We start from the raw sequence: 24,915 nt of genomic DNA on the forward strand, positions 1-24,915 counted from the left end.
AAATGCAAACGCCGGACTCGGATGGGACGAACATTCCTGCAATATTGCATTTTGTTGCCGAATTTAATTCTATTGGTAAATATAGCTACGTATACGTAATACCCCTATGTGTGTGCCCGCGTAGTGCCGGTTTTGCTCGGTCCTGGCTGGTAATATCAATTAGCGGCACTCATGCGATTGATGGTTGCATAAATTACAGCGTTACGCCAGTGGCGGCGCCATACAAATTTCGTGCAACATGTAATATGACAGGCGACAGTGTTCAAACAGCCATCGCTCACCCGGGTCGAGCGGCGGATGGAGATGACTGGATGAGTGCCGGGCCATCCACTCAGTCCATCCATCCGTTCCGACAGTAGCAGGTGCCGCCCCGCCCCGCCCCGCCCCGCATGCTCCTTCCGTACCCCAAGACATGGCCCCACCGCATAATTTGCAGCAAAGCCCAGAGGAAATGTCCCGCCGCTAAAGTTGCGGCTGTGTTTCCTCAAAGTTTCCTATCCTGCAGACCCGGCAGACCCACAAACACACACGTACTTAGAACACGCCCATAAACCCGCCTCGCCTCCCCAGTTCTTTAGCGGACAAATTTATCATTTCACCAGAGCCAGGCAAGGATCGGGGGAGGGAGTCTCAGAGGGCTCTGAAAATTGACTTAAAGACCATTAAAGCAGAGCACTTTTTAATGTTATTAAGTCAAAGTTGATTTGTTCAGGCTTAAACCGATTTGCCCTTGTCGCTCTGTCCCCCGCTGCCCCCCGCTTGCGGTAGGCCACATCAATGGCCATGGGCCTGGCCACAGCCGCGCTCTTAGCCGGTCTCAACTGAATATTGAATTTATAAACCCGCACGATTCCGCAAATTTGTTTCACCAACAAATCTATTCGCAGTCCTTGATAAAGTCGCTGAAAAAAGTCGCATTTTGCATTGACACATCAGCGTAAACAAATTAACTTTAACGCCCTCAACAGCCATGAAAAAAGAGTGGAAAAAGCCGTGACAAGTGACAGGAAAGAGTCACTTTTAGCCGGGGAAGCCGCATCGCCCCGCACCGCATCATTTATGCACTATCCCAGCACAGATCCCTCGATATTCGGGCTTTCGGAAGCCGTGCAATAGAGGTACCAGGACTGTACAATCGATTGAGCCACAAATAATATCACGAATATTATTCAAAAGTATTTTGTGGAATAAAGAAATCCATGCGATTTAAATATGATTCCATCCAGATTCAGTGGAGCGGAGAGAAGCGGATCGTTATGACAGCCATAAACATGTCGAAATGGATCCCTGCAATATGCAAATATTACAGTATTACAGTGGGGAAAAAAAGCTATCGGCGCAATGCATTACAGATGTCGAGAGAGTGCCGCTTCTCCATGCCACACCAACCATATTGATAAAAAAAAACATCAAATAGTCCTTGGGACGGGGTTTGGGGGGTGGGAAGTGCACGAAACCAAAATGAAAGCGCAAGCAATAAGGGAAATCGTAAATGTCGGAAAATGCTACTGGCCCTGGCGGCCCCTGGCAGTTTGAGGTTGAACGCGGGCCTGCTCCTGGTCCTCGTCCTGTGGCAGTAGGTGATGATGAGGCTGCTGACGCTGTTGACAGTACACCGAATGGTTTGCATTTTCCATTTTTCGCAAATTTACAACTGCAATCAGTAGGGAGACAGACACAAAAACGGAGACAAACGACAAAAAAAAACAGTGTCGAAAATGGCCAACAGCATTTCGCGCTTAAAACAATCAAATTGTTTTTTCGATTTGCGAAGGGTAAACAGTTAAACAAACAATGGGGCCTGCATTTAAGCCGTGGCGCTTAAGCCAGAAGCCCCAAATCGGGACAAAAGTCGGGCCAAAAGTTAAGCGAAACGAATCGAAGCGAAATTTAAAAATTCATTGGAAAATGCACTGCATCTGCTCTGCTCGATTTCATTGTCAAGTGCTCCAGCTTTGATCTGTTTGTGTAATTATCTTGGCCGCCGGGCTGCCTGGCTGCCTGGCTTTTTTCCAACTTTCAGTTGGTTTTTCTTTCGTTCGGTTATGGACATTCATATCGTCCCTGCAGTCAGGACACGAGCGAGGCGGTGGCTTTGGTCTCCTTTTTTCACAGTAGGCACTGTTTGAGCGAACTTCAATTTGCAAGTGGCAAACAGTTGTTACCAGTTCGCTTCGCTCGTTTTTTGTCTGGTGTCCGCTGGCGGCACACGTAATTAAAAATTCATCATACGCCACGTTGACTGCGGCCCACACAGAAAGTAAGAGACAGACAAAAAGCGAGATAAAACGAGGGGAAAAAGCGCGCCAGGAGCTAAATGAACTTCAAAGTTTTTACACCAAAACTAATTGGAAAACAATTAAGGACTGCCACTACGACTACGCTACCGACTCTCCACGGACTCTCCGAGTCAAACGGAAGAGTTGGCCACTAAATCGAGCCAGCGCGTCTGCCCTCTGCCCCCTGCTGGATGCTGAACGGACCCCAAACTACGAGTGTTTGTACTACAATATTTATAATCAAAGCCCAGCTCCCAGCCACTAGAAGCGGCACAACTTTCAGCTTGCTACTTTGCCCACTTTTTCATCTCTTGTTCAAGTTGGGGGCAGTCGTCAGAGCCGCCCCTCCTGTTGTTCTTTTGCCTGTTCTTGCAGGACAAACAAAACTATGGGAACATGAAATTTGTTTCGGATCCCCGCGCAGGGACAGGCCAATCGAGCGGAGCTGAGCGGAGCAGGTAATTGAAAAACTTTGAACGCTTCAGCTTTTGGGCTTAGCAGCAGGAAAGGGAAAGTTTTCGATTGAAACTTTAGCTTGTTACGGCAAATGCGCCGAAGAGCAGAGGCTGGCTTAATCAATTGGCGATTGGATTTGAATTGGCACTGCCCTGTCCACCTCCTCCCTTCGCCAGCCCGAACTAGGCCAAATATTCAATGCGCATCAATTGGCTTTGTCGCAGTAGTCGACAGCCTGCTGCTGCACTAGCTCTAGCGCCACCCACATCCTGGCATGGCAGCTTCCGGCCTGGCCACACGTCGCGTGCGTGTTGCCAAAAAACGGAAATGCACAAATCATCGACCGCATGCCTTTGTTGCTGCCAGCCAGCCAGCCAGCCAGCCAGCCAGCCAGCCATCCAGCCAAAACGGAAATATATGCGAAACATATGCGTGGGTGCGACAGCATACCACACTCGGGTGCCCCATGGCACACCACCGCTTGGATACGCTGCAGCTGGGGCTGCACTTCTTGAGTAATTATTAATTGGCAAAGCAGCGGCAGAGAAATACAGATGCAAGCTCCCAAGCACCCAAGCACCCAAGATGAGTAAACATACAGAGCTCACCCGAACTGTGGACACGACACTGTTGCTGGTAGAGTAGAGTGTGGAACGACTATGGCAGGCAAGCGAAACGCGCCACCGAAGCGAAATCCACTACTGACACACAGAGAGATGCAAACGAATCCCAGCCCCATCCGCCGGTGTGGGAGGGGCTGCCACTGCCGCTGCTGCTGGCTGAGAGAAGAGAGGAATGTTTACACATGTTATGGCCAGAACGGCTGCCGTTTCATCTGTAGTTCGGCCCCAGCTCCGGGGCGAGCGGGCTGTCAGCAACTTGGGCACGTTCGCTGCAATTGAAACTTAAACTTTTTTCGCAAAATGCGAAATACAAAATTGCAACAACAACAACCAATGTCGGGGCTAAGAAAATAAATAAAGAGTGGAATCATGCCACAGTGCAACACAATGGCAGTTGAACAAAAGTTTCGCGAGCATGTGTGTGCATATGTATAGGTTTTTTATGCAACTTTCGGCGGATGCGGAAACGCGTGTAGCGCCATTGCAATGGCCGCTTTGTTTGGCAATATTTGACTCAAAATAAATGTACGAGCGAAGCACGCCAGTACAGTGGGGGCTGGCATTGAAGGATGCGGGGCAAGGGAGCCTCGAGAGAGCATTTCCCTGTCCGTGCTACGGAGTGCATGTACAATCGAGCTACGGACGTGGCCTAAATGCAATTCAATAGTCAACTTTCTGCCCCATTGTGGCACTTGGAACAATGCAGATTTATGCGCTTATCTATCCAACGGAGTTCAACGACATGGCAGCCGGTGCGCTGGATCCTAGGATACTAGGATCCGCGAGAGTTGTGGACTCCACGAAAACATAATTAAAGTGCCACAGAAAATGGCCGCCAGCCAATTAACCGCTTTGCCAGCTCCGTTCCCCAAGTTCGGAAAACAATGGAGCTGCAGCCAAAAGCCAATGGCAATCATAAAGTCAGTTGGTGCACGGAAATTGCAAGTTGCGGCTAAAAAGGTGGCACGCTTCAGCCATAACTTCAGCTGCTCCTGCTCCTGCTCCTGCTCCTTCTGCTGCTCTGGCTGCTGCTCCCGGCTCTGGTCACGTGACTGTCTTGGTCTCTAGCTAAGCGTCCGAAACTATTCAGCAGCTGCAAAACGGAAATTGCAAACTGCGGTTCCTGCTCGTCCTTCTCCTCCAACCTCCCTCCTTCCGCATTCCACCCGTCAGCGGCAGCTGACCTTTTTTATATATTTCTCATTTTACAGGCACCTTGGGAGGACTTGCAGGTAAAGACCGTTCTTGTAATTACAAATATTTAATGCATTTCGAAATACATCGACATTTGTGGCTGCTCTGCTCTATTGGACCAGGTTGAGGCTGAGCTGCTGCCCAGAGTGGAGGGGCAGCGGCGGCTTCACCTCGCTGGCAACGCCCTTGACGATCTCCACCTCAATCTGATGAGGCGGCTGTTGCTCAGGACTAATCTCCACTTCGACTTCGTGATGGCTCTGCACGCCCTTATGTCCGGCAACCAGCTCCACCTCGATGTGCTGGGGCTTTTGGTGATTATCAGCCTGTTTGACCTCCAACTCCACCACGTGGCTTGCGCTCTCGTGCACGGGCTTGATGTCCAACTCTACGTGCTGGGGCTTCTGTTCCGCTTGCTTGATCTCCACCTCAACGACGTGGCTCTCGGCAGCTGGCTTGAACACCGCTTCAACAACGTGGCTCTCGGCAGATGCTTGATGAGCTGGCTTCGTCTCTACCACAAGATGATGCTCCTTGACCTCCATGTCGACACCTTGCTGTTGGTGCTTCTGACCCGCTGGTCGCACCTCAGCAAAGATATGTGCATGGGGCTCGCTATAGGGCCTCACCTTGATTTGGGGAGCGCCCAGAACAGTGCCGACGAGTACCAAAATAATGACTGCTTTCATGTTGAATTCGCTTGAATTGACTGCGAACGAACCACTGGAAAAGCGAGCTTAAATAGTCGACTTCAACATCTCGGTGTGCGAAAATCGGGCACTTAATTAACCATCAATAAGTTGTTATCAGGAAGCAGACTCCCACTGGTCGGGGGGGAGCCCAGAACTCCGTGTATTGCAGGTGATTAGATAACGTCGTTCGATATACAATGTACGATACTGAGAACGGAGAATTCCGCCGTGTCTGCACAGTGGTTACAGCTTACTAATTAAACGCAAAAAAGTTTAATAAAGGCTGTTTAATGCACACAATGTCAGATTCACGTCATCTTTATAGTGTAGATGCGGACCAAGTGGTCCTCCCCACAGCTGGCCAGTTGCAGATGCTGTTGGCCAGGTCGGAACTGCAGCCGACGAACGGTCAAATGGTGGGCTTGACTGAAAATAAACAAAACCCTTGTCAGACGAGGCCGGAAACCCAACTCCAGACTCTACTCACTTTTTGTTTAAGTCGCAGAGCAGCTTCCATTCTCCCTGAGCGAACTGGTAAATCTTGATCTGGCCCGTCTCCGTGCCGCAAGCAAGAACGTAGGTGTCAGTAGTGCCACTCAGGTAATCTCTGGCAAAGGCCACCGCTGTAATCGACTCGTTCTTGAGCTCTAGAATGCCCGCCGCCTGCCAGCCGTTCAGAGAGGTTTCTCCAGTCTGTTCTCCCTTCTTCCATGCCACGACCTTTCCGTCCCGGGAGCTTGTGACAAAGTGTCTTCCATCGTGCGACCAATCGCAGGCCCAAATGATACGCGTGTGCACCCCATTCGTCTTGTCCGTGGTGGCCACCAAATTGTAGCCAGCGGAGGACTCCTGCCTCTCGTACAGAGACCAGCGGCGATCGCGGGAAACGGATACCAAGTATTGTGCATCGGGGGAGAAGCTGAGCTGTGTAACGGTTAACTGATGTCCACCCAGCTTCTGCACCTGCTTCCAGTTTGTAGGGTTCCTGCAACAAGGCTCTCTCTATCAGTTTTTTATAGAATTTTTTGGTTTCGCTACCCACCAGAGAATAATCTGAGCATGCTCTGCGGTGCTGGCTCGACAAGTGGATGCCAGGAGGGAGCCATCTGCAGTGGCGGCCAGGGCAAAGATCTCATAGCCATGTCCATAGAGTTTCTGCAGCTCGGGCCAAAGCGTGTTCTGCATCAGAGTCTCCTCCTGGGGTGGGGTCTCCAGGGTAATAGGCACAAAGTAGTTGTCTGGATAGTCGTTTTTGGCCTTCGCTGTCTCGCCACTGTCGGATTCTACTTTGTAGACAGCCTTGTTGGACAGTCCCAGCGAAGGCACGGAGGCTCCTTTGGGCAAAGCTGCAAGCAAAAACAACAAAATATTCAACTAACGGAAACGGCTAACGGCTATGGCTCTCTTACAATCCAAAAGAGCATCTCCCGCCTCATCATTCTCCACGCGACTGATGTGACGGAAGTTCTCAATGAAGTTCGCCGGGGCCTGGAATGTGCGCACGATCTTCTCCTCGGCACCGCTCGCAAACTTGTAGCGTGAGAGCAAAGCCAGAGCCTGCATGTCATAGCCATGGACCTGGGGTCGGGCCAGCTCATGCCAGGTACAGTCGCCGCTGTCCTGCAGCCAAGGGGCATGAAGGCGTGTTGTCTGATCCGCGGAGACCGTCATCAAATAAGCTCCGTCATGCTCCCAGGCCAGGTCGCGCACCTCTCCGTAATGACCGCTAACAATAACGCTGGAAGTCCATAGATGGGGCTGATCTTGGTTCTGATTCCATATGTGGAACCCTCCTTGATAGCTGTGGGCCATGATGGAGCGTCCGTCGCTTGAGAATTTGCCCCCAAAGAAGCCCATCGAGTTGCCTCCAACCTCGCCGACTCGAACCTGCTCCAGCCACACTCCTTGCTCCGTTGGTGCCCACACAATGAGGGTTTTATCGAGGGAGGCAGACAGCAGGCGTATCTCTAAAAGTATCGGCTGCATATTATGAAAGTTCTTGAGGCTTATTATTCTCTTCTTACCCTGCTGCTCTGTGATGTGCCATTGGACTCCGTAGATCCATCCTTCGTGCCCGTACAGAACCGATTCTAGACTCACGGCATACCAGGCATTCGCCCCCAACTGTAGAATCTTTTCCTCTACTTTGAGCTCTTTATCGCTGTTACACAACTGAAACAGAGTCACCCGATTCTCCTGCATTTGCTCTTCGCTGCGTGGGGCGATTCTCCAGAGTCGGATGAAGTTATCCTGCGAGCCGCTGGCCAGCAGCAAATCCTCTCCGTCGTACACAAAGTCCAGCCCTCGCACCCAATCCTCGTGGCCAATCAGCTTGTGAACGCATTCAAACTGTCCCTGTTCCCGTGCTTGACTGCCGCCAGCAGAGATCTGCTCTGTCCACAGCGACACTGTTTCATCATCACCACTGAAGGCCAGCAACGCATGATCGTTCGGCAGAAGCGTGAGCCGCAGCGAGAAGCAGAAGCCCCCAGCCAATTGGATTGTTTGAAAGCATCGTACATCGTTATCTTTGTAGATCCAGAGCTTCAGGGTGTTGTCTGCAGCTGCGGTGGCTAGGAGCCAAGAACCGTCTGGCCGACGCACGCCATCCACGGCGTTTACTCCACTCGAATGTCCCTTGAGCACAGTGCGCTTTGTGGCCCCAGAGTTATCCAATCGCCAGAGGACGGCGTCGCCATCGTCGGCCCCGGACAAAAGTTGATCATTATCCAGCCACTTTACAGTGTTCACCCTCTTTGTGTGTTCCACGAGAGTATGCAGAATCTTGGCGGAATTCTTATTAAACTGCAAGGAATCTATCTTATTGGTTTGCCATATCCTCTCTCTGTATATTATTCCCTTACCTTGGGATCCATTATAGCCACGGCATTGCAGGCCCCGAACGCAATTAGGCCATTTGAACCCCAATCGGCACATTCTGTGCAGCGGTTGCAGGCCACTGAAGTGTAGAGATTCTCTACTCGCATGCTGTTTTAATTAAAACGTCGTTTATTCAGCAGAAACATTCACAATTAAAATCCAGTCGGCACTTTGTTTTTGTTTTGCACGTGCGGCTTCAGTGGCTCTCAAACTGTTGATCATATGGTGGCGTGGACAGTGCTGCCAAGGTGATTCGCAGCGTTGCCATTTAGTGGAAATTTTAACCGACGGTATATTTACGGTATATTTTTTAAATGAGACGGTATGTTTGAGGGTCATACTGCAGAAACTGGTTTTCGCCGCGCTCCCATGTGGTGTTTTTTAGTGCTAAATGGTATTTTTGTCAGTTATTAATTTAATTTTCAATTTTATATAAAAATCCAATAAATGCAAGTATTTCGAATAGACCAATCATGTATAGAATTGATTCATCAATCGTATAAAATTGAGTGGGCATGGCTAAAAGTTCCATATAGATAGTATTATTCAACGGAACAAAGAATATGAGAAATTTGAATTCGCCGCAGTTCGCCGCAGTTCGCTTTAGCAACAATGAGTCTCATTCCATACACAAATGTTGCGCATTCCATACACAAAAGTTGCGGCAACATTTACTTGAAAACCGTTTTTTGGTCAAAATAAAATACATAAAGGTAATTAAAAGAAGCAATCTTGTAGAAAATGTATTTATCTATGGGATAAAGCTAAGTGGGGAAATCTATATAGCTTGAAATATAGGCAATACCCGATTCGCCGCAGTTTCGCTATTGCAACAATGAGTCTCATTCCATACACAAACATGTTGCTAATTCCATGCACACATACCCTGGGGGAAATGGATATTATAGAATTGTGAATACGTTTGTCTTCCAAGGCTCAGTAGGTATCAGGATCGACATAAATATACACAAGATACTAATAATACACATGAATAAGTCTAAGACATATCAATTTGAGAAAAGATCTTTATAAATTACGTTATGTCTTCATATAAAATTAACGAAATAGGGTATACAAATGCCTAGACACGCATCATGTCTTCAATTACCAGCAACATTACGACTGTTTTGTTGTTGACCTATTTTGTTTAAGCCTTGTTTTACCCAAAATACAATAAAAGCAAGGACTAAAAACTAGCCAATCTTGAAGAAAATGTATTCATGAACGGCCTAAAATTATGTGGGCAGAACTAAAGGTTTTAGTTAGCCAGCATTATTCAACGGAAGATAAAAAACGAGGAATATGTAAAAAGAACTTGAATTCGTCAGTATATTTACGGAATATTTTTTAAATGAGACGGTATATTTTGGTATATTTCTGAGGTTCGGACGGTTTAGGTCACACTGCTGTTTATAAATAAATAAATAAATAAAAAAAAAAAAAAAACAAATATTTAGCAGTGCAAGCGTCCCCAGCATTAATTAAAAGTAATTTTCATAATTGATTCGATTGGGTGCATGGGTCGCTGGAGCAGTGATGGTCAAAGTGGGGCTCAGTTCATGCCCGCCTCTCTGACTCACAGTGGTTCCCCAACAGTGCGCTTATTTTCTGTATCAATAATTTTTTTTTTGTCGTATCGCATCGCAGGGTTCTTGAGTGTGGAATGCTTGAATGTGTTTCGCCAGCAGCATAATTGAAGCGCATAAGAAGTTATTTATAGCGCCCCCCGAGACCACGCCCTCGCGCTCAAGTGCCAGCCACAGTCGGGCGAGCATTATGTCGCGCAGCAAGTCTCGTCTACAGTCGGAGGTGTGCGGGGACTGTGGCGCCACAGATCCCTCCTGGGCCAGCATCAACCGCGGCATTCTGCTGTGCGCCGACTGCTGTTCTGTGCATCGCAGCCTGGGGCGCCACATCTCTATCGTGAAGTCGTTGCGTCAGGGCAACTGGGAGCCATCTGTGCTCAATTTCGTGAACTCTCTGAACGCGCACGGGGCCAACAGTGTTTGGGAGCACCACTTGCTGGACGGTGGCGGCAACTTGACGGGCAGCAAGCACGTGCTACGCTGGCGCAAGCCCACGCCCAAGGATGCCCTGCATCCCACGAAGTCTGACTTCATCAAGGCCAAGCACGTCAATCTGACATTTGTGCTGAAGCCCAGTCTGCAAGATGACGACGACTCCAGCGGCAGTGGCAGCAATCTGGAGCAGGAGCTGAGTCGGCAGCTCCACGCCAGCGTGCGGACCAGCAACCTGGAGACCTCCCTGCGTTTCCTGGTGCAGGGTGCAGATCCGAACTACTATCACGAGGACAAGCTGTCGACACCTTTGCATATGGCGGCCAAATTCGGCCAGGCCTCGCAAATCGAGATGCTGCTTGTCTACGGAGCCGACGTAAACGCCTTGGATGGCAATGGTATGACTCCCCTGGAGCTGGCCAAGGCCAACAATCACAACACCATTGCCGAGCGCTTGCTGGATGCCATGTACGATGTCACCGACAGGATCATTGCGTTCCTGGGCGGCAAGCGACCAGATCACGCTGTGGGTTTAGCTATTACCAGGGAAACTTAAAGATTACTGATCGTTTCTGTTCATATCCTCAGAGTGGGCGCCACCTGACAATACCCGAGACGAACGGAGCCGACATCAGCGAGCAGCTGAAGATAGCTAGAGGAAAACTGCAGTTGGTGCCGAACAAGATGTTCGAGGAGCTGGTGATGGACCTGTACGACGAGGTCGATCGACGAGAGTGCGAAGCCAGTGAGTCCGATCAGAGATTGCCTGAGCAATAAACAACTCTAATCATATATTAATGTGTTGAACCTATTGCAGTCTGGTCGACAAGCACCTTAAATGCTGATCATGCAACTGTGCCATTCTTGCCAGCTAATCCGTTTTTGAGTGCCACGCGCAATCAGGTTTGACACGGCTACAGTCTACAAATTATTTGAACCTTCATTTCTCATCATTTTGCTCGTACACAGGGTCGTCAGAAATTGGCACGTTTTAATCGCGCCGAGTTTGCTGGCCTCTTGACTGACGTTCTCGTCGACGCCTTGCGGCGCCAGAACATGGCCAATCTGCGACCGATGGATGCTTCTGGTCCATTACCAGCACATTATTCACTGCAATCGTTGCCGTATGCGAACAATTCCCTTCTGCTCAGTTCATTCGAGCAGAGCGGACACGATCCGAATCTGTCGGACGATGAGCCCATATATGATCCAGTGGCCAGTGACGATGACTATGCTCCAGTGCCCCCGATGGCCCAGCAGGTAAACCTAATGCGCCAAAAGATACTCAAGCTGAACAATAGCTTCGGCTAGACACGTAAGAGGCTAGAAGACTGAAAGTTAGACATCCTGTGCTCTTCCTTCCCATTGTGTTCATCTGTAGGCAGGGCCCTATAGCCCCCCTGCTCTTAGCTACTATACATACATATATAATCCATCCCTCAACGGTAGACTCCCAGTGTAGAGTGTAGAATGTAAGCCTCAATAAAGCTAGCCTGAGACTTGTGAAAGTGTAGTTTGACTACTTTTAGTTGCCTTACGAGTTGTGTTTAGTTTCGTTCTACTTTCGTTCCCTGCTTATTGTATTTTGTAAATAATTTAGCTTTAATTATGATTTCCGTTCACTTTTACTTATGATTTCTTTGTTGGTGCTCACCTAGGCCATTGTCCATACGCCACCGCGCAATGCCAATTCGCACACCGAAATGGAGACGCTGCGCAAACAGCTCTGCGAGTACAAGTCGGAGATCAACCAGCTGAAGAACGTGGTGCAAATGCTGTCCAGCGAGAACACGCAGCTGAAGTCCAAGTTCTCCAGCACCTCCAACAACAGCGTCTACGATGAGCCACTGTAAGAATTTTGAGTTATTACTTTTTCGTTTTGTATATTCGTTTCGTTTATTTTGGTTTTTTTCGGCGTTTTTCGGGGATAGGCGCATTGATCTGAGCTTGAGCAGTCCCGACACAGAACACGAGCCTTTGTCGCTGCCCGAAGGCAGTGGGGCCAATGCTGATAGCGCCTCCTCGAACAACTCCTCGAACCAGTCGACCATCAAGCGGCCAGCCAGCATGTACGAGCGTCGTCTGGCGCCCCACGTGGCAAAGACCCACACGGATGTGCGGAACACGACGAGCATGTATCAAATGGCTGGCGAGGGCAAGCCTTTCGGGGAGGAGGTTAAGCTGCGCTCCGATTTGGTAACGCGATGCCTGAAAGAACTGATACTGGCCATGCAGCCGGTGCCAGAGGACCAAAAGCAGTCGATTGCACCGCATGGGGAGCTTATACGAAGTGCCGTCACAGATTTGATTGCTTTGTATGCGAACTTGGTGAGACTACCAGGGAAACTGTCAGGATTGAAATGATTTAATTGTACCTTTTTCGACCATTGTTGCAGCCGCCAAATACAAGCGAAAAGACACGAGAGACCCTCAAGCAGCTCACCCGCCACAACATACTCATCCAGCACGAGTGCGAGAATCTGCAAAAGGCCATCGAGGCCGACGACAAGCAGGCCATACAGAAGAATACGTTGGAGGTGCGCGACTGCGCCTTCCACATTGCCAGTGCCATAAAGACCTTGGTATTGCAGTTCTACTGAAAGCTGGAACTGGAGCTAGAACAGGAGCTGGAATACAATACAATAACCTAAGCAGTTTAACTCGACCCCCAATTTAGCATTAACTGTCGACTAACCAACGTGCTTCCGCCAAATAACATACACAGGACCCAACCCCTTTTACATATGTATTTTATGTATCGTATTTAATAAATGTTCACATCAATGTACTTCGTTCAATATACACAAAATGCGTTCTTTATGGGTTAACGTCAATAGAAAAGACGATTAAAATGGTTGACAGTGGGTATTTTCGCGTGAACGGTCTAAACGGGAAGGGAGTCAAGGATGTGTTATGTTCAACATCTATCATATCATATCATGTCATATCATATATCGTTTACTATCAGGTGCATGGGCATCCCTCTCGATTGGGGCATGTATATTGTACATTTTAGTTAACTATATGTTCTAAGCAATGGACAATCAGCTAAGCATGGCGTATACATATATGTATACATACATGTATATACATATATATATTTATTAATTGTTTAGCTGTTTACAATATAAGTAATTGATTTTGTTGCTGCCGCTCCTGTTTCTTATGCCTGTGTTTTTGTGTGTTGTTAACCTGTTGGTCGTCTATAAAGCAATCAGATTGCTTCTATGGACACTCCTGCTGTGTCTATAGTACTACATTCCGTTGTTGTGCAAGTTCGAGGAACTTTGACTGGTTAAAGCCTTCATTTACGTGTGTCTACAAAGTAATATTCGGGCTCTCTGTGAACGCTCCAAAAGTATTCATAAAAATATACATATCCAATGCAGATATACAAAAATTAAGGAGCATTGTCTAAAATATTGCTTTACATTCATTTCCATTAGTTTGCTTCTCGAGCGTGTTCCTCCGTCCGATATCATGCCACAACCTATTTTGATTGCGAGTAAAGAGCTAGCTTCTGCATGGGATTTTTAGATTATTTGAGGCATCTCCATGCTCTTTCCCCTTCGTGAAGACAACATATCAATCAGCTGTGAATCAATCAGTTTATCTAATTAAAATTATTAAAGTTATTATTTAACTATTGGTAATCTTTAGGTACACATAAGGACTACAGATACATAATATCAATATCTAGTTTTGGAGGAGCCTTAAAAACGTTTACAACGAAACTTAGCCAAAACGAAGATCAGTAACAATGAACAGCAATACATGGACAGCAATAGGTGATAGATCCCAGGGGTCTGGTCTCTTCGGGTCTGGCCTGCAAAACTAACTAACTAGCTAAATACTTTGTCTGTCTGTGCTTATCCTTAATCAAATATGTCTCTCCACCCCGGACCCTGGCTTAAAATCAAATTGTCTAGACTTGTAACTAGAAAAACGAAAGAGAAATCAAAAATTAAATGCAACAAATGCCGGAAATGTCTTTTCAATAAAACTTTACTCGTCCTCAGCCTCGGTTATCGTAGAGTTCATAATCTGCGTCTCCTTTTTGTACAGAAGCTGCCGATGATGCTGCAGAAGACGATGGGAGAGGAGAGATTGTTCAAACATACGAATATCTGTATCTTCTGCAGAGTGCTTGTTCCTACCTCTTCGTTTTGAATCATCACGATGCGATGCTCCAGCTGCGGCGCCAGCTCGCACGAGGACTGCTCCAGATCATCGAGGGAGGCACGACGCAGCATCTGAGGGGGTAAACTGAACGTTATCAGGGATTCGTTTTCCATGCTCGTATCACGACTGACCTTCTGCGAGTTGCCATGCGACAGATCCATCGACTTGTTGTGGTGGCCCACAGACAGCTTGCGGATAGGCGATGGGCCGTCCAGGTCCATGCTGTCCAGGCACTGGACCAGGCTATGCCTCCGCGAGAGCGTCACCAGCGACTGTCGGTGCTTGGTGTTCTGGCCGCACTTGCGCGAATTGATGGCCTTGAAGTGATTCTGCAGTGTTATTCCCAGCTCTGGACAGGCATCGTCATCCATCTGGTGATTGAACGAGAACAGAGCTTTACAATAGGAACACAAGGAACACCAAATGATGGAAGACTCACGAGAACATTGACGCCTTTGAACATGGTATAGCCATCGCAGCCCATGAAGATGTAGCTCTTCACGCAGAGCTTGTAAGTCTGCTCCAAGTTGAGGTACTCATCGCCAACCTGGATCAACTGGGGATCGATGCGCTTGCCGGGCTCTGCCAGTGGATTGAAGGCGAAGCTGATGCCAGCCACTTGGGGAAAGCGTCCTTCCAGCTTGGGATAGGCCGATACGCCGTTCTCGAGGGCCTGCCACAAGACACGGCCGCTGACCTCGAGCAGGATCAGGGGATCCCTCATGGGTATGACATTTACCAGGTCCCCCATGGTGAAGGCGCCTACTGGATGGATGCGGTCCGAGCGGAAGGTGCCGCCATTGAGTATGACCACATCGGCGCCAACCGCAGCCAGGACCACGTCGCACACCCAATTGCCGAGATTCGTCTCCTGGGTGCGCACCCGGGAGAAGCGTCCGTCCAGCTCCACGCTGAACACCCCCATCACATCCGACAGCTTGCTCTCAATGAACTCTGCGGGAGGAACAAGCGAAGGATTAGGACTAGAGATTCCAGCCACCAAACTGCGACTTACTTGAGTACTTGGAGAGTTCCTCCTTGAGCTCCGGGTCCTCCGGTATTTTGGCTGTCACGTCCACACACTTTACATCCGTGGTGAAGTGCTCCCGATTGGCGGGATCCCGCTCGATGGTGATGACCGAGAACTGCTGGAAGTCCGTTCCGGACTTGACGATCATTTTGCCGTTAATCTCCGTCACCTCCCGGACGTGGTCGTGTCCGCCCAGGATGATGTCGATGCCGTTGCACTTCTCTGCGAGATTGATGTCGTTGGGGGTGCGCATGTGGGTCAGGGCAATGATCAGATCGCAGCCCTCGTTGCGCAGCTCACGGGCCAGACGATTGCCCGCCTCCACGTAGTCGATGAATGTCACTTCGTTGGGGTCTATGGTGGGCAGCGTCTCCAGCCACTCACGCTCCACCAGCCCAATCAGGCCAATGGAGATCTGGTTGTGCAAGATGAAGTGGGAGATCTTGCCCCCGCCCAAAGGACGGCCGGTCTCGTTGTCCACCACATTGGACATGAGCCAGGGGAATTCCGTCTGTTTGATCAGTTTCACCAGCACATCCAGGCCGTGATCTGCAAAGGCAATGATTAGATAACCTTCTGATTCTTAGCCACCAGATGGCTTCGCTTACCAAAATCATGGTTGCCAAAGACGGCGCAGTGTGTTCCCACCGAATTGAGCACGGGAACCATCTGTTCTCCCTGGGTGAAGGTGCTCACTGTAAGAAGGATCATCAAATATTAGACATTATGGTCCTGCTGCCCCCCATTCCTCTGCTACTTACACATGCTGGGCGAGAAGGCGTCTCCGCTGAAGAGCACCAGCGGATTGAGATGTGCATAGCTCTTGATGGCGGTGGCAAATCGGGCTGCCCCGCCCACCGGCTCCGTCTCAGCCATGGACTCGATGTTGTAGACATCGTTGTAGTGCAAAATAGTCAGGGGCTTGTCGTCGCCCTCGGTCATCTTCAGCAGCTTCTTGGTCTTCTCCAGCTGCGAGGAAATCGACGTGGAGCGGCCGTTCAGGCCGGGTGGTGCTGTCCGCGACGCTGAACCGCGATGGCGCGGACTCTGTGGCTGGCTGACAGAGGCGTAGACGTACGCGCGCGTGGAGTGTGTCAGCAGCGGTGTCAAGGATTGGCTGCCGCTGGGGTCCTCTTCGTTGCCAAAGTTGGTTGAGCCGCACAGGGAGGCGGCGGCACTCGATGCCGCGGCGGGTCCGGTTGTCGCGGTGGGCACAGTGGTCGTCGGCGTTCCCAGCGACAGATCAAGCGAGCGAAAGTTTGGATTGCTGCTCTGGAGCATGGACAGGGTGCGAGTGCCTGCGTCGCGCACCTCGATGGAAGCCTGCAAGCGAGCAGAACAGTGCGAATGGTTGTCAGTTGCTTCATCCGATATGGAATCTAGCTTTTTCTCTCACTTCACTCTGACACTGACACTGACAACGACAACGATATTGAGTAAGTCTGGCCACTCTACTGGGGCCAGGGGCAACTGAATATTCAAGCGGGAGGCAAGAAATCAAAAATAAAGAGGAACAAAGCTAGGTGGAGGGTGAGGGGGTGGGGGTGGGGGTTGTAGAGCATTGCCTGGGGAGGGGTGCAGGTTGTGGGGTACACGCATTCACTTGGGGGGTGCTGGGGGGTCACATCAATAGTAGGATTCGGATGGATTTTGACAGAAACCTGCTTCAGCCAGCCGACCACGTTGCCCATGGTGGCGGCTCCTCCTGAACGGGTGCTGCCGCTGCTGCCCGACAAGTGGCTGAGGCGACGACTTGATCCCGAACCCGGTCCGTGGCCAGACGGTGATGGCGTTGAGGGCGGTGCACCTTCTCCTCCACATCCACCTCCGCCTCCTCCTCCGCCTCCTCCATCGGTGCCCGCAGTGCTCATCCTACAGACGCTGCTTGGTATGGAAAATCGAAATGGAAATGGCACACAAAAGGTTTGTTCATGATTCTCGGCTTCACTCGGATTACACTGGTTCGACTTACAAAACGGCCCGGCAATATTTCACGCTACGTAGGCGCATTTTCAATGCAAGAAATTAATAAACAAATCAGAAAAGCACAAAAGCAGAAACGGAGAAAATATTTCGTAATTTCGCGCTAAAAATAACGAATGTGCGAGGGCCTCCGCACCTCTCGGACAATAAACTGCAAATGTGAATGCAAATCAATGTGTAAACTGAACAAAAGCATTCAATATCTTCTCCCCCATCAATGCAATAACAAGAGAAGAGGCTGAGAGTGAAAGTGCAGAAAGAGAGAGAGAGAGGCATTGCTCACAGCTCAAGTCTCAGGTCTTATCAGAGTGGAGAGTCATTTCCTTCATTTGCTCATCGAAACAATAATGAACGAATCGGACCTACTGTATGACCTCTTTCCCTCATCTCAGGGTGAGACAGTACCAAACAGTCGGCCACAGAAACAGCGACGGAAAGATCTGGCGAATAGTGAAACGGTTCCACCACATTGACATTGATAATGAAAGCAGCGAGCAAATCGACAAAGTCATCTGCACAATGCTCATACGCAGCGTTGGCGGTGTCGCGACGAGCAAGGTCTTCGCCATCAAGTGCCTGGGATGCATGAGAGCTGCCTGGTCTGTCGCGCAACACAGCACAGGAGATGATGTGCAGTCGCCCGGGAACATGGCTTCGATGCACAGTCTCATCAATTGGGGCAGACAGCACCGCTGAAGAACAGTTGCAGACAGCTTTGACGGGTTGGCCAACAATCGAAACCAATCAGCCACCCCCTTCTGACACTAATTGTGCGGACAACAAGCCATTTGTTCGCTCAATTTACCAGGGGAATGTCCAATGGAATTCAATTACAGTTATTAAGTTGTGCGACTACTAATTAATGCAGATGTCGGTGCTAAACTTCAATTAAATTCGTTTGGCTAAACTGAAAAAATTAGTTTCGTATTTCCGCAAAAGAGCACTTCAACAAGTTTATCGGAAAACCATATCAAAATGCGCTATGATATTCACAGAAACTGTTATCACACGCGCAAATGTATCTCATTAAGTTGCCGTGCAGAGCCGGCAGAACCAGCAGAGTCCCTACAAATCCACGTACACGGATTATGATTCCGAGAAGCGACCGCAAAATCCCATTTCGTTTTTTGCAAAGACCGCAAACAGGACACCCATTTTTTTGATACCCGTATATAATCCCTATACATGTAGTACACGTGCGTATACTTGTACATATGTAGATAAAGGACCCCAATGTACTCTTCTGGGAGTTTCGTTTGCAGCAAAAAAAACTATAGGTTTTGCTCGTTGCGTAGCTGTGGCGAAATCCGGATCAAATATGATGCACTTGGCACTGAAAAGGCGTGGGTTACAGGTATACCAACTGTTTGTGAAGTATTCTAGAGGACACAGAGCACAACGAATGCAATTTCTTTTCACTTTCCACTGCGGCTGGCCAGGGAGATGTGAAAGTTCTGGGAGAAACCATTGCATGCAATGCATTGGAGAAAGTCGAGCATGCGATGTGTTTTCTCTGTCCTTGACTCTTTGCAGCAAGGCAGAGGGGAACCAACCGAACAGAGACAGCCTACAAGACAAGAGCCAAGGGTTAGGGGTCAACAAAGTGAGAAGGAGGGAGGCCATACCATCCGCCTGCTGCTTGTTTTTCGAGAGCCAAAGGACAACCGTTGTTAAGGGAAACACACACACACACACACACTTCTACTTAAGGAACGAGTTTATGAAGTTCGGATTAGGGCTCTGGCTGTGGCTGGGCCTGGGCCTGGGCCTTGGGCTGGGCTCGAGTCTCCGTTTATCACACATACTCGTAATCGTTCTCGTATGCAGCCAGGTCAAACTACAAGTTCATTAGCATATTAGGTGCAGGTCCCTCCGACGGTGTATGCTGATTGCCTTGTAACATTCTAGTTTCGGCTCCGAGACGGAAGTGAAGAGTGTAATGAGCAAAATGGAAACACAAACCACAAGCCACAAATGAGAACTGAATTATTAACTAGTTAACTAATTCTTCATCTAATTCCGAATCCACACAATTTGAGAAACCTCTAGAGCTAGTTTAATGCCGTCCCAACCTTGACATTCGAAAATGATCAATAAGTTTTCATAGGTCAAAAATTAGAGCTTTGTTTTGAAAATCCTTTGAATTCGTCTCACTCACTTGCGTGCGTGTGAGTGCTTCAGGCGTTCTGCTTTCCAAGGGCTCCGTTTGGTGTCGAGTTGGGGTTGGGCCAGCGACTATTCTTAGAATTTCGTTGTGGAATGCATGGGGACTGCAAGAGGCATACAAATATGTTCATTAAATTCATTAAATTGTGCAAGGAATCTAGGAATAGCAATCTAGATTCTATCATTAACAAATGAGACCTTAATACTCGAGATGTCCGATAATCGTACTACATAGCGCCATGCTTTCCTTAAATGATTACTCTATTATTAAGTATTTTAATCTACTTAATTGAAACCAATCAGTATACTCAATATTCTGTGAGTAGCGGGATTGCAAGTTAGAAAAACCACTAGCACTCCCAGTGGCAAAAACATAGTTAATCGATTTTTAAAACTTCATCTTTAAAGCCTCTTTTCAACGCAATTCCTATCCATGCAATTAAGCACGCAACCAGACACGGAATGACACCCACACGCGCCCACCCCCCACACCCTTTCGTGTGCCTCTGTCCATCATTGTACGTGGCGCCAGCTGCTGCTTGTTTTCAGTTTTCACGGACTGTGATGCTTCAACTCTAAAGATTTAGCGGATGTACGAGTATATCATCATCTACGGGTAATTTCAACTGCCGGTTGTGAATTAATTCGTGTCAAGGTCTCAAATTTGAGCAATCTTTGAGTAATTCCTCAGCATATTTGATGAAAGCTAAACCTACAAAGTCACAAATGTCTTGTATAACTACTTACATATATCCACAATTCAAATCAATTTAGAGAATCTCAAGGTCAGAGAACACTCAAGAGATACCTGAATGCGATCACACCGAATGCCCTAGACCTTGCTGGCCAGTGTCACCATCTCCGACACCATCCCATCTCTCTGGGAGCAGAGGCACTTGTTGTAAATGATTAAAATACATATACATATTCGAACATATATACAGCAATGCCAATCCAATGCATTTCCGAGCACAGTCAGTTCCGAGCGTATAGCAATCAGCTGTGCTAGAACGCCAGTGCTAACGAAAGCTTTCTCTCACGCAATATTGGGCTTTTACTCTCTCGCGTCGTGTGTTTCCTATCTCTCTCTCTGTCTCTCTCTCTTTATTTTAATAAGCAAACACGTTGTTCGGACGCTTTATTATTTGTAAGTTAATAAGCAAAAACGTGTTGAACGGTAAACGGTTAGCAGTTCTACCTGCACACAATACCCATTACACATGTATGTCATGTTCCTGTCCGTGGGTATTAGTGCGTTCATTCTGTGTGTGTATCATGCGTAATAATTTCGTGAGGGTTACGGGTATCGCGTACACTTGAACTTGCAGCTATCTCCTGGCAAGTAAAAATAAACTGTTTATGCAGTTAAACGGTGCGTAGGCTGTGCTTTTTGGGCCCTGGAGCTCCAGTTCGCCACCTTTGGCCCGCGAGCAACCAACCCCACCCCGCTGGTGACCCGTTATCCTAATGTACGCGTGTGCGTGCGTGGGGGAGGCATTAATAATTCAACACTTTGTGAGCGGACAGGGCATTATTTCATTTTTGCAAATCCCTGCGAATTTTTCAATTGACGCATCCGCCGTCCTACATCATTCACACAATGTACCCCCAATTAGATCACTCACAATCACTTTCACTGGCCAGCGTTGTTTGCAATTTGTATTTCACTTAACTGCAGGTTAATCAATTACACTGATAACGCTGATTTTTACCCTGGCTGTGTCTCACCTCCCCCCCTTCGTTCGTCGCGACTCAGCAGCACTTTTTGCGCGTTTGTTTACGGTCTGGTCTGGTGTGGTCTACACTTACAAATTGCTTCGGCTTTTGTTGAGTACAAATCCTTTGTGTTTCCTTGTGAAATTGGGCAATTTCCTTCCTATGTCCTGTGCTGCTCCGTTTTTGTGCTCTGTAAAAATGCTACGCCTGATTTAATTTGTCCTTTTTGTGTACAAAATCTTCTGCGTATCGAAAGGAAACGGTGCAAAGTATGGGAATACGAGAAATGCCGAAACAACCGTTCGCTCGCGGACAGAAAAACTCTAACTGGCCTCCACTTACACGCGAGTGCGATGCGATACGCGGATGGACCCATATGGGGAGGAGAGCATGCGCCAACCGCAGAGCAGCTAACAGCAAAGCTCTCCCAACTTAACAGCGAAACGAATCTAATCTGTTGAGCCAAGATCAAATGTACAGACAAAGCTTTTTCGGAAAAGCTTTTACTGCTAGCTGCAAGCTTTGGCAGACACCTGTGCAACAGTTTTAGAGCAACTGAATGTTAGCATGAAGAACAAACGCATCACCCTTATTTATTATTTAATCGTTTTATTTATAGTACCTCACTTTAAAAATTACGTTATACCAATATTACATTAAATGTGGTTTGTTTCGTTTATTACATGGGTGTTGGGTTGTGTGGTTTTTTGTTTTGTTGTGTTCTCTCTATTTCGGCTGTTGCATAGATAGACGTTTGTGTTTTCTGGGGATTTTGTTTGTATGGGTTTACATTTATGGTTTATAATAGATATTTCTGTATACGCATATTTGATAATCCAAAATGTACTATAATATTGAGTGGTTAAAGGTTACACTTATACGTTTAGTTAGCTTACGGTTACATGTATTATTTCATTAGTTTTTAGTTTTCCAGTGATCCATTTTCCATTCTCCATTTTCCGTTTCCCCCGTCATTTTCAAATTTCTGGGCTTTTTTTAATTGCTCTTGCGGCAATCGTAACAATGTTATGATATTTTGCTTCTGTTTATTGTTTTTTTAACTTTTATATATGCTAATCGTACTTCATATGCTTTCATTAATTTACAATGATATACAGTTTTGCTATAAAACACTTGTGAATCCAACTAAAGATAATAGGAATAGAATTAAATAATGTCGAGTATAAGTTAAGCATATTGCATTCAGTTCTACGGATGATCTATAACGCTAAAATAAATTAGTTTCCAACTTTGATTTTCAAATTCCACATATGTGTATACCTCTACCCCTCTGCCTCTTCCACTAACCACTAAAAACTATATTCAAATGTATTTACATGTGTTGTTTTCCTCCACGAATCTCCGGATTCGGATTCGCCTAAACTGAGATGAAACCAAAAATAATCAAAGTTTCCTCAGATACTGCATTACTATATATATGTAGATGTATATCCCACGTATTCATATTCGTATTCGTTTTCGTTTACGCTACTGGAAGTTATCGTACATTTGGGGTTTGTTTTTGTTTTTAATTTGAAATTTTTTTTAATTTAAATTTACTATCCAAGCCGATGTTGGTGGAAAAATGTTCTATCTCATAAATAATAATTTCAATGGGCATGCCCGAAAGAAAACTATTTTAAATGTTCCACCGTAGATGTTCGGGTTTATTATTATTCTCTTCAATTTTGTTGTGTTCCGATACTAACGTTAGAAATTTTACAAATTCATTTGGAGGATTCCAAGTAAATATACATATATATATATATATATCTATATATAAGTGTGTATTTATTGGTTGACTTCTCATAGATACTCGTATAAGTTTGCGATTTGTTGGCAAATTTCTACTATTTTTCCTTTTTTTTTTTTCTTTATCAAAAATACACTTTATTTCACGTTTTACTTCAATTCTACACAATGTACTTTCAACGTATCATAAATTCAATTTTTAAATGAAATCAAAACTAAGTGGCTTCAGGGCGCTTCCGTAAAATTCATATAACTTTCTGATTTTCATCTGGGCTGGTTGGTTGGTTTTACACGCTAATGGATCTAATTGCTAGGACCTTGATAATTTGGTGTCTATTCTATTTTAAGGTATTTCCTCATTCCTGCCCTCGCTCCCAACCGATAAACGGTGTGGTTTAAAGCATTTGATTTGATTCAAGTGTTTCTTCGCTCTTCGCGCTATGGTTTGTTTTTTTTTTTGGGCCTGGCTTTACGGTTTTCACGGCGCTCTTTCAGTCTCACATAAAGCGAAAATAATGATGGATGTTGGTGTGGAGGGGAGGGGAGGGAGAAAACTAAAATCAGAATTCTGCTACTTTTTTGCTTAAAACTACGATTTGCTCCTCATTCAAAATTCTCAGAATGGTTACAAGTTATATCTGTATCTGTATCCGTATACGTATACGTACGTTTATGCATATTTTATGTCCACTAAAAACGAACTACTCTCCCAGCCGGGAGCCCCAAAAACTAATTCATTATCTTTCGAGTTTAGGCAAAGCAAAATTCATGTTTCCTGTACGATCTATATATATATATATATCTGCATATCTTCCTTTCTTTCTCTTTACGGTCTGCTTACACGGCTAGAACAAAGGACTTTGAGAACCTACATCTATTTAACTATGTTCCGTATAATGTAGATAAAGCATATTTCTTGTTGTATTTACAATTTATACACATCTCAATTGTGTAATTAATGTCCATCTAGTTTTAATCGTATTTGTGATTGGATTACTCTTGGGAAGTTCGAGATGGGTGGGGGGGTATCTATCTGTCTATCTGCCTATCCGACTGTTCCGACGACTGCTCCTAGCTCTCCTACTGTTTGGACATTCGCAAATGAAACTGCATCAGCTTGCGCTTCCAGTGCTTGTAATTAAATCTAAACTTGATGTCCTCGGACTTGGCCACGCCGGCAATCGTTTCCATCTCTTGCTGATTATGCTCCAGCTGCTGCTGATGCTGATGCTGCTGCTTCTCCTGCTCCTGCTCCTGCTCCTGATCGTGCCTCTGGTTCCGCGGCTGATCCTGCTTTCAACGCTTTTGTTTGGACGATTTCTTGCGCTTGCTGGTTCCAGTAGCTGCTATTGTGGCCGTGGCTGTGGCTGTTGCTGGAGGTGCAACAGCCGGTCCGCTGACCAACGCTGATATGCTGGCAAACGGCGTGGTGCTGGCCGTGCTGGTGCTGGTGCCTGGGCCGCCACTAGTTCCTCCTACTCCTACTCCCACTCCTACTCCTAGTCCACCGGTGCTGCCCATTATTGCCGCAGCGTGCAGTGATTCTCAACTACGCTCGGGCGTGCCATGGTGCTGATAGATCTGCTGAAGCTGCTGCTGCTGCTGTTGTTGCTGTTGGCTATGCACCACCTGGCTGCTTGACGTCACCACGTCCTGCTGCATGTGCTGCGGATGGTGGCCCTGGTGGGGCGACTGCTGTTGCTGCATATGCACCACATGCTGCTGCATGTGCTGCGGCGTGGGCGGCCCCTGGGACGAGCTGTGATGCTGCGGCGTGCTATGATGCTGGGGCGTTGGCGGATGCGGCGACGGACTGTACGGGAACTGTTGCTGCAACATATGCAACTGTTGCATAAATAAATCAGATTGTTTTTAATTGTTCTATCGGTTAGTCAAAGCTGGCAGGCTCTTGTGCGTGCGCGAGTGCGCCGCGTGAGCTACTTA

At 47.3% G+C, this 24,915-nt stretch overlaps 5 protein-coding genes across 11 annotated transcripts in view; 1 reads left to right on the forward strand and 4 right to left on the reverse strand.

Moving 5' to 3' along the window:
* Window positions 1-4,584: 4,584 nt before the first annotated feature.
* Window positions 4,585-5,256, reverse strand: LOC6592986. Its single transcript, XM_002017626.2, has one exon. It carries the CDS (start codon window positions 5,239-5,241, stop codon window positions 4,663-4,665), a length of 579 nt encoding a protein of 192 aa, XP_002017662.1. The 5' UTR covers window positions 5,242-5,256; the 3' UTR covers window positions 4,585-4,662.
* A 96-nt stretch (window positions 5,257-5,352) lies between these two features.
* On the reverse strand, window positions 5,353-8,296 carry LOC6592985 (probable elongator complex protein 2). The gene is made up of 6 exons (XM_002017625.2): window positions 8,109-8,296; window positions 7,269-8,049; window positions 6,654-7,211; window positions 6,287-6,590; window positions 5,732-6,229; window positions 5,353-5,670 (listed from the first exon to the last, which is right to left on the reverse strand). The coding sequence occupies exons 1-6, from the start codon at window positions 8,229-8,231 to the stop codon at window positions 5,553-5,555; spliced, it is 2,382 nt and encodes a 793-aa protein (XP_002017661.1). The 5' UTR covers window positions 8,232-8,296; the 3' UTR covers window positions 5,353-5,552.
* Window positions 8,297-9,582: 1,286 nt separating this feature from the next.
* Window positions 9,583-12,926, forward strand: LOC6592984 (ARF GTPase-activating protein GIT2). 2 transcript variants are annotated; one of them, XM_026984821.1, is made up of 8 exons: window positions 9,583-9,611; window positions 9,772-10,668; window positions 10,731-10,887; window positions 10,960-11,045; window positions 11,112-11,402; window positions 11,801-11,991; window positions 12,074-12,470; window positions 12,539-12,926. In XM_026984821.1, exons 2-8 carry the CDS (start codon window positions 9,796-9,798, stop codon window positions 12,740-12,742), a joined length of 2,199 nt encoding a protein of 732 aa, XP_026840622.1. In that variant the 5' UTR covers window positions 9,583-9,611; window positions 9,772-9,795; the 3' UTR covers window positions 12,743-12,926. The 2 variants fall into 2 exon arrangements, with proteins under 2 accessions (XP_026840622.1, XP_002017660.2); XM_002017624.2 differs by lacking the exon at window positions 9,583-9,611 and having other exon boundaries at window positions 9,705-10,668.
* Window positions 12,927-13,736: 810 nt separating this feature from the next.
* LOC6592983 (mannosylglucosyl-3-phosphoglycerate phosphatase) lies at window positions 13,737-21,539 on the reverse strand. 4 transcript variants are annotated; one of them, XM_026984819.1, is made up of 10 exons: window positions 21,313-21,539; window positions 17,016-17,235; window positions 16,116-16,677; window positions 15,963-16,049; window positions 15,340-15,903; window positions 14,764-15,278; window positions 14,456-14,695; window positions 14,300-14,395; window positions 14,152-14,222; window positions 13,737-14,079 (listed from the first exon to the last, which is right to left on the reverse strand). In XM_026984819.1, the coding sequence occupies exons 2-10, from the start codon at window positions 17,223-17,225 to the stop codon at window positions 14,022-14,024; spliced, it is 2,403 nt and encodes an 800-aa protein (XP_026840620.1). In that variant the 5' UTR covers window positions 17,226-17,235; window positions 21,313-21,539; the 3' UTR covers window positions 13,737-14,021. The 4 variants fall into 4 exon arrangements, with proteins under 4 accessions (XP_026840620.1, XP_026840621.1, XP_026840619.1 ...); XM_026984820.1 differs by lacking the exon at window positions 17,016-17,235 and adding an exon at window positions 19,496-19,607 and having other exon boundaries at window positions 21,313-21,537; XM_026984818.1 differs by lacking the exon at window positions 21,313-21,539 and adding an exon at window positions 17,327-18,274.
* Window positions 21,540-21,808: 269 nt separating this feature from the next.
* Window positions 21,809-24,915, reverse strand: part of LOC6592808 (broad-complex core protein) — a 47,153-nt gene continuing 44,046 nt past the window's right edge. For 2 of the 3 annotated variants that reach the window (XM_026986893.1, XM_026986894.1), the window contains one exon: window positions 21,809-24,816. In XM_026986893.1, coding sequence (XP_026842694.1) covers window positions 24,517-24,816 — 300 coding nt within the window. In that variant the 3' untranslated portion in view covers window positions 21,809-24,516. The remainder of the gene's footprint in view (window positions 24,817-24,915) is intronic. The other variant, XM_026986892.1, reaches the window with a different exon arrangement.

This window comes from Drosophila persimilis, unplaced genomic scaffold (genome assembly GCF_003286085.1).
Source record: "Drosophila persimilis strain 14011-0111.01,24,50 unplaced genomic scaffold, DperRS2 tig00000002-arrow-pilon, whole genome shotgun sequence".
NCBI lineage: Eukaryota > Metazoa > Arthropoda > Insecta > Diptera > Drosophilidae > Drosophila > Drosophila persimilis.

Bases quoted from the DNA above. Each gene is read 5' to 3' on its own strand.
- LOC6592986 (XM_002017626.2), bottom strand. From the start codon at position 5,241: ATGAAAGCAGTCATTATTTTGGTACTCGTCGGCACTGTTCTGGGCGCT.
- LOC6592985 (XM_002017625.2), bottom strand. From the start codon at position 8,231: ATGCGAGTAGAGAATCTCTACACTTCAGTGGCCTGCAACCGCTGCACA. The intron at 7,212-7,268 runs GTAAGAAGAGAA...CGATACTTTTAG, and splicing joins GCACATCACAGAGCAGCAGG to AGATACGCCTGCTGTCTGCC. The intron at 5,671-5,731 runs GTGAGTAGAGTC...GTTTATTTTCAG, and splicing joins CTCTGCGACTTAAACAAAAA to TCAAGCCCACCATTTGACCG.
- LOC6592984 (XM_026984821.1), top strand. From the start codon at position 9,796: ATGTGTTTCGCCAGCAGCATAATTGAAGCGCATAAGAAGTTATTTATA. The intron at 11,046-11,111 runs GTTTGACACGGC...GCTCGTACACAG, and splicing joins TGAGTGCCACGCGCAATCAG to GGTCGTCAGAAATTGGCACG. The intron at 11,403-11,800 runs GTAAACCTAATG...GTGCTCACCTAG, and splicing joins TGCCCCCGATGGCCCAGCAG to GCCATTGTCCATACGCCACC.
- LOC6592983 (XM_026984818.1), bottom strand. From the start codon at position 17,364: ATGCGCCTACGTAGCGTGAAATATTGCCGGGCCGTTTT. The intron at 17,236-17,326 runs GTAAGTCGAACC...CATACCAAGCAG, and splicing joins AAATATTGCCGGGCCGTTTT to CGTCTGTAGGATGAGCACTG. The intron at 14,223-14,299 runs GTAGGAACAAGC...CGTCTTCTGCAG, and splicing joins TGATGATTCAAAACGAAGAG to CATCATCGGCAGCTTCTGTA.